Below are 8,186 nucleotides of genomic sequence, written 5' to 3'. Positions count from 1 at the left end.
TTCCTTTTTAAGGGGTGAAAATAGTTTTTTTTTCAGGGCTTCGAGGGTTTTTTTTTTCTTTTCTTTTGTATTTAATGAGAGAATGAACTTTGTTGGTAATAATTAAAATTTGTAGAGTCATTCTTCTAATTTAGATATGGAAACTACTCACATTGACTTCTAAGGCAGTTTTATTTAATTCTCCAGTAAGATGTTCTGATTTCGTTTTGGCAGTCAAGGAAAAACTCTTTTGTTAGTTTTTTTTTTAATTTATTTTTATTTAACTAGAGAAGAAAGAAATCAAGAATTAGCTTTGCCTAGAGTTAATTGATCAATTGAAAAGACTTTGCATTTCTTATTTATATATTCTCTGACATCTAATACATAGTGGTAGTGTCTTTTATGTAAAAAAATGACAAAAGTGAGAAAGTCTATATGTTTATTCTTGTAAAATAATGCCCACTAATTCCTTTTTTTTTTAATGCAGAAACTATAGCCTTGTCAAACTACCGGAGGAAATCATAAAATTCACCCACATCCTTTGGCATCGAAAACAAATATTGCAAGTTTAATTGTAAGGCAACTGTGAAGATTTTTAAAAGTACAAAATATCCGGACAAATTACTGTTTGGTGTATCAATTTTTAAGAGTGAACAAATATTTGGTACATCAATTAGCACCATTTTGTAATTGCAAGTTACTGCTCATCATTTAAAAAGTTTTCTAATAGCTATTTTTATTAATTAGTTATTAACAGTTAATTACTACCCTAATTACTTAATTGCTAGATGTTAGTTTCCAACAAGACATAATATCTTAGTGTATAAGAGTAATTTTCCTCCAATAAAACACTATAAAGGAGGTTAGTATTATTTTGCAAATCTCAAGGGAGGCGAGTGAAATTGTTAGAAACCTCAAGAGAGGTTTGTGAAATTAGTCTAAAAATAATAGAGAGACACAAGAGTAGCACGACAATTTACTATGCCACAGAATTCAAGTGACAAGGACTGGCTTTGAGAACGATCCGAATGGCTACCTTTCTGATCTAAATGCCTATCCCTAAACAACATGTATATGCAAAGATAATAATGATTTGGATAACATTTTTGTCTTAATCATCTGATTACCTGTCACATGCAGGGCTAAGCTAATGATATGCCATTGGAACTTGTAAGGACTCAGCATAATTAAAGATAAATATGACATTAATGTCAATCTAATGCAGAGTCTACAAATTCAAACTGGTGCCAGGGCATATGATGAAGTATAAGATGATGACAATTTTATGGATGGAACATGGATTGAAAATTTTGGTTTCAAGACAAACTGAGAATTCAAGGGACAAATAAAATATATGTAAATTTTGTTCATTTTTTTTCTTTTTATAGCTATACAAATGCAACAGAGAGAGGATGAGAGCAGGTCCAAATTGTGAGTACAAAATTGTCATACCATCATGACTCGCATAGAAACTATCAGTGATCCAATACGGTTAACAAACCACTGAGCCTAGCTCCATAGCTACTAGAGAGGGATTTAAGTTCTTCCTTGGGTTGTAGATGGCGGGTTCAAATTTCACCTGTAGCCAAAAAAAATCCATAGCACCTTCTTTGGTCTAGTCAGATTTGCATATCTACTAGTTCCTAACACACAAACCTCCTTTCGCTCCCTCTCTCCTATTTTGATAGTTTTAGTTTTTTTTTTCAAATAGTTTGAAAAAATTAATTAACTTTATCTAAAGAGTGGATCTACTCTATTATTTTCCTAAAATACCCCTTACATTAATATTAATGATATAACTAAACATTATACCTTTACATTAATGGCAACAACAATATTGATGAAAAGTTGCACCATTCAAGACATGAATCAAAACAATTAATGAATAAAGTAGGTTATATTCATTGATAATAAAGTACATTAAATAAGGACCTTTTAGAGAGGTTAAAAGCTAACTATATATTTTAACTGGAAAGTAAAATATAATTTGGGATGGATAAAAAAAGGAAAACAAGAATATCAAAATGGAAATGAGAGAATAGCATTTAGACAAATTCTCATCAAGGGTTTTGCGTGTCATTATCAGCAACAATTAGAACTCAAATTTAACTCGCTAATTGTATATTATGTAGGCAAAAGTATAAGGTTCTTTGAACTCGACTTATTTTTAACAAGTAATGGAGGCACAAGCAATTAGTAAGACCTTAGTTATACAAGGCCACTTTCACAAAAAGCCGAAGTTAACATGCTTACTCTCCTTCTTTTGGATTAGAGTATTTAACACTGGAAGTAAGGACAGCTCTGTTTGAAAAGGGAAAACTAAAATAACTAGGAAAAAAGAAGATATAATTATGGGTATAATTAAGGGTATTTCTTAACACATTTAACATTCACCTAACCTGCCATATATACACACATACTAGTAATTGTTATCTTCTCTTGAATTTATATACTTTTTCCATTTAATATTGTCTGCCCTCCCTTTGTATTTATTTAATTTTCCTAATTAATTTTATATTTTAAAAAATATAACACCTAATATATATCTTAACGGTTGCCCTATAGACAAACCCTATAATGAACTTCATTTATCTTAAAAAGGAAAGCAGATTTGTGAGTAAATAACAGAAGGATTTAAATAACGCGAGGAAAAAATTGGCACATCTACTAGAAGTTTCATCTTAGATCTAGTATCTTTTTTTTCTGTCGACAGATAGAAACACACACACCCAATTAGATTAGAAACACTCAAAAGGTTAACGGTTAGAGGACCCAGCTAAGAGTAATCTAAGGAGGACCCACAAGAAACCCACATCTAACCAATTGGTAACTGAACGAGAGCCCTATAGACCTTAAAACCCAAGTAGAAGACCTAGGTTGAAGACCCACAAGAGTAATCTTGGACCTAGTTTCCATTTGGACAAATAAAATTGTTTGGACATACAAAACCCCACTTTACATTCCCCCATGGATGTTCACATGGAGCTCTCTTACTAGACCAGTCCAAAATAAAGTTTCTCCACAGTTACCTTATAGTGGCAAAATTAGTAAGTTACACACTCAGAATCCTCTATCCATCGAAAACTAGTCCCTAGCCCAAATAGTTGTAGTGTTCGTAAGAAAATTGAAATTGAATTTGTGACTGAGTAAAAAATGGAAGGATTTAAATGACAAGGCATAAAATTAGGACGCTTAGCTTATTATGGCAATAATATTTCTAGGTGATACTCAGAATCCTCAATGAACTGAAACCGAGATCCTAGCCTAAATTGTAGGGCTTTACTTTCAAAATTGTCCTTTTAAGTCTCTCTACGGATTGAATTGGCTCATAAAACCTAGCACAGTCACATAAACTTTGAAGCAAGAATTTCTTCAAAACAATATACGAAAGAAAAGAAAAGTTCTTGGGAGTGAGTTTAACATTGGGAAAGGAAGATGGCAGAACTCCCAATTGAGATAGTGACTGACGTACTATCAAGGCTTCCTTTGAAAGCCCTCTTCAGATGCAAGTGTGTCTGCAAGACATGGTGCAACTTACTATCGGATTCTTGGTTCGTGAAATTGTGGGAAACTAAGTGGAGAAAACTCCGTTTCTTTTACGTACAAGATCTAGCATGTTCCCGTGATGGAAATCGTTGTACCCACCAATTTACATCCGCAGATGAAGAAGTTCGTAGCATTGTGCAAGAATTCACCAAGGAAGGAAAATACTATACGAGTAGAGGAAAACACTATACGGGTGGAGGACTGAACATGGTGTTGGACCCTGCAACGGCCTACTGTGTATTTACAAAATATACTCTTTATGGGGGATAATTGGGCCTTTTTATTTATGTAATCCTATAACTCACCAATTTGTAATCCTCCCAGAGTGCTCTCCACAAGCATGGGGTCATGCAATTGGTTTTGGACATGTACCTTCTACGGGAGAGTACAAAGTTGTGAGAATATTCACTGCAGAATTTGTGCACGGAGACGACATAGACAGTGATTTCGGTTGTGAAATCTTTAGCATTAGACGTGAAGGCAATTATTATTCATCATCAGATTCTTGGAGAGTCATTAATCGATCCAAGTGCCCATATCCAATTCGTAGTACCGCTGTTTTTTGTTAATGGACGTCTTCACTGGGTAGTCAATACTGACTGTCCTTTTCCACCAGATCATGATAATGCCATAATATTCTTCGATTTGGCTAGTGAAAATTTTGGGTATGTCCCCCATCCTCCAGATTACCAGCATGAACAAGAAAGTTCCATTTATGTGTTGGATCTGGCAGGTACCCTTAGCCTACTTAACTTGGATGAAAATCTGATTCGACTATGGATGCTTGATGATTATGACAAAGGCGTCTGGACCGAAACACATTACATCATGTTAGACCCTCTGCCTTGGGAAGACGATATAAGCTTTAAATTTATGGTGGGCAGGGAATTACAGATGGCACCTTGGCATTGTAAATACAGACTCTACTACAACATTGACACGCGAACTTTTAGAAGAGTTGAAAAGCCTGAGCCTGCAGGATCTCATGGGTGGACTTTTAGATACTACTGGGAAAGCTATGAAGATCTGATGGAAAATCACAAAGTACTAGCATTATGTTAGGAATCTTGGTATTCTTTTCATTTTTTTCCCTAGTTTATCTACTTCTGCTTGTACTTTTTTTTTCCTCCTTTATGAGGATAGCAATACACTTTTTTCCTTGGTTAATATATATTTCAATTCTTGTATTCATAAATATTTTTGCCAATTTACTTACAGATCATAGAGACAGGAGTTGAGTTTTCTAGCTGGCCGCAACATAGGTAAATTGCATATAATTCCTTGCGGTTTTTCATGTACGCACATGACTTGCATATAATCCGCTATGTTTTCTATGGTTTAGAATTTTATGCAAACTCAAGAAAATCAAGGAAAAACTTAAAACAAAAAATTATTTGAAACGAGAAATAAATCAATACTTCAATGTATTGTTCCATTATTGATCCAAATTTTGGAGTTGACAACTAGATAGACAGCCAAAGTTTTTATCTATCTTTAGATACCCAACACCCCTTCTTCATTTGCTGGCCTTCTCCTTAGCATGCAGACCAGAAAAGTAGCCCTTAGGATCGTTCTCAAAGCCAGTCCTTGATATATATGCTCCATCACCACCAGGAGCCTTCATCAGATCATTGTTGCCACCTTTGTTAGTCCCACCACCACTGCTATTGCCACCACCAGCTCCTGCACCTGCTCCAGTTTCTTTGCCACCACCAGCTCTGGCACCTGCTCCAGTTTATTTGCTGCCATTTTTGTTATCCATCCCAAATGCCCTTCAACCTTAATCGCTAAAAGAATAGTGGTAGTAGTAGCAGATAATAATTTTGATGCTGATGTATGTGAGGACCCGAGAATTTTCCGAATTTCTAGGCTTTATTTTATTTAATTGCACACTTTTATACCTTTTCTTTATTAGAAAATTCCCCAGATAATTTTTATGAGCAAAATATAGTTTTTAAATTATTTTTCTAGTATAAGTTAGTTCATGTGAAATTAAAAGTGTATATCGAACGTGGGACCCACTAGTGCGAAAAGTTCGGAAAAATTCGGCCAACTAGGTTAAGTTTTGGATACTGGATTTAATTTACCGGGTGTTAAGAGATAAGTAGAGGATGCTAAGTGGATTGGTATAAGAGAGACAAAAGTTAGGCAAGCATTAATGAAGGTGACAAGTGTCACCATGGGATTTGGTCTTAAGTAAGACCACTATTCACCTTTTGTCCAATTGACCAAATAAATCACAAAAATCACCAAAAATTCACCATTTTTCTCTTCATCTTGGCCGGCCCTCTCTCTCAAGAAGAAAGAAGGAAACTCTCCAAGTTCTTGATTCCATCTTGCTCCAAATCATCAAAACAACCACTTAATCTTACTTTTGTTCCATAGAAAACCTTAAGTGAGTGTTTCTGTGGGGTTTGGTGGAGTTGTTTGGAAAGCTAAGAGGACTTGTTGCTCTCTCTCTCTTGTTTCTAAGGTGAGTTATGAAGAACCACTCTCCTCCCTCTAATGATGCTCAATTTATGCTTAGTGGTGGTATAAGATGCAACTTTATGGATTATATTGTGATTTTTGGTTGAATTGATGAAGTTTTGTAATTATTGGGGATTTTTCTGTTTTAATATGAATATGATTGTGTGGCTATGTATGATGATTGGAAATGGTGTGTAAGGGACCTAGAAGGTGGAAAAAGTGGGTAATTGCAATCAATTTCTGTTTTGGAAGAAATTTTGGAAAGTTAGGGTTTATGAAATTACATTCTGCCCGGTTTTGTAGCTCATAGTTAGAGGCCGAATTGGCCTTGGCTTAAAACATAAAAGTTGTATGGAATGATATTTTAGAGGTGCCTACAAACTTTCAGGTCAATCGGAATAGCGTATCTTGAGAAAAGTCTAAATTACCCTTGCTGTCCTGGTTTTACCCGAATTTGGGAATTGCTTCTGTAATTGGTTATTTTGGTTAGGAATGCTTCCGAATTGGTTGTTGAGGCCTTCTAATGAAATGTAAATCTGTTTCTTAGTTTTCATATGGCTTTGGAATTTCTGGATTTGGACTTATGGAGGCTGTTTTATGATGTTTGTACTAGAATGCGTTCTGTGAATCTGTTTTTACGGTTCTGGTATAGTAGATTGCATTTTTGACCTGGTTACACTCGAAACTGGGTTGAGTGACCTTCTGAAATATTGTAACCCTATCTCTTAGCTTCGAAACGGTGCATCTTGGACCTTCATCCGATAATTGTAGTGCCTTTGGTGCCCTTACCGTAAAATGAGGTGAAAAACTGTTTTTTTCAGGGCTAAAGCTAATGCCATTTCAGGATTTTCTGGTTTCCCCTAATGCTTGTATATGCTTATGGAACCCTATTTCAGTAGTATTTGGCATTGGTTTATGACTTTTAATCGAGTCTTATTGTGCTTATTGAAATATTTTAGGGCTTGACTTTCCTTTCCGGTCATTTTCCTAGCTAAATGACTTGAATGACTTTAAGCCTAGTGAACTACTTTCAAGTACGGTTTTAAGAGTCTTCCTTTTCCATATGATTTTCATCAAAACCCTTGTTATATAAACTCTACTTGAATATATAGTGACTTTTAGTCATACAAACGATTCTTTACGATTCCGAAAGAATATTTTCTTAGCCTATCTATTTGTCTTTTGATTTGTCGTTAGTCAAATGTTTTCCGTTGGAATTCTATAAGCCTTTTGAGCTTGGTTTTGCGATTGATTTTGAAACCCTAGTTATTTTCATCCTTGGGTCCAAACAACCCTCTTTTACTTGAAAGTCATCTTTACAAGCTTTACTCCTAATTAGTCAGGTTTCTTCGTTTCCCCTTAAATGTTTTGCTCGATAAACTGTAATGTGTTCTCTTGCTCAATCTTAGGTTTCACTGGTGACTAAGGGTAATATCCGGAAGGATATTTTGCACGTTATTTTGCATAACTAGGTGAGTGTTCCTTGTTTGCTATATTCCTTGACTTATTGGCTTGTTATTATTGATTGATAATGTGTTAAGTGCTTTCAATGATTGTTAAAATGAGTTTTCTAGGCGAGTGTGTACTTTATCGCACTCGACCTAAATAAATGTGAAAGTTTCAATGATTAATGATTAAATGCTAGTTGCGCATGAATGTAAGCCGTTTGGCTGAATTGGGCCCTGCCATTCGTTACTGATCGACTCGAGCCAGAAGCGGACTCGATCGGGCGATATGGTGACCCTGGGTGACTTTGGTATACTCGAGTATTACCTTGTAGTCCGGCCACGTCCGGATGGATGGAGTCCGGTCAACGTCCGGATGGGTGGAGTCCGGTCAACGTCCGGAAAGGGGATGAACGAACAAAAGGATGAACGAGGGATTCTACTTACAAAAATGTATTTTTAAACGATTGGAGGAATAAGGGGAAAAGTCAGGGGAACGAACGAACAAACAAACAAATAGCTCCATGTGGGCCGTATCCTTTTAATGAATGTTACTATCGCTTTCCATTGTAAATGTTTCTTGAATTATTGATACTCCATGTTTAATGTATTGAATTGATTGTCTGATTATCTGTTCGGAACCTCACTGAGCTTTTAGCTCACCCCTTTAGTTTTGTTTTCCTTAACAGGGGACGGCGAGCAGAATGAGAGCATAGACTAGCCAGTCTAGTTCTTTTGTTTCTTTTG

General features: G+C 35.6%; 1 protein-coding gene across 1 annotated transcript; it reads left to right on the top strand.

Annotated features, from left to right (window-relative positions):
• The first annotated feature begins 3,414 nt into the window (after window positions 1–3,414).
• LOC113769596 lies at window positions 3,415–4,587 on the top strand. The gene is made up of 3 exons (XM_027314103.1): window positions 3,415–3,762; window positions 3,850–3,910; window positions 3,992–4,587. The coding sequence occupies exons 1-3, from the start codon at window positions 3,415–3,417 to the stop codon at window positions 4,585–4,587; spliced, it is 1,005 nt and encodes a 334-aa protein (XP_027169904.1).
• Window positions 4,588–8,186: the final 3,599 nt, after the last annotated feature.

The sequence above is a fragment of the Coffea eugenioides genome, chromosome 1, assembly GCF_003713205.1.
Source record: "Coffea eugenioides isolate CCC68of chromosome 1, Ceug_1.0, whole genome shotgun sequence".
Lineage (NCBI taxonomy): Eukaryota > Viridiplantae > Streptophyta > Magnoliopsida > Gentianales > Rubiaceae > Coffea > Coffea eugenioides.
This window is presented reverse-complemented; position numbering and strand designations above follow the sequence as displayed.

Coding starts and splice junctions, on each gene's coding strand:
- LOC113769596 (XM_027314103.1), top strand. CDS start 3,415: ATGGCAGAACTCCCAATTGAGATAGTGACTGACGTACTATCAAGGCTT. Junction 3,763..3,849: donor ACCCTGCAACGGCCTACTGT/GTATTTACAAAA, acceptor TAATCCTCCCAG/AGTGCTCTCCACAAGCATGG. Junction 3,911..3,991: donor CATGTACCTTCTACGGGAGA/GTACAAAGTTGT, acceptor TGAAATCTTTAG/CATTAGACGTGAAGGCAATT.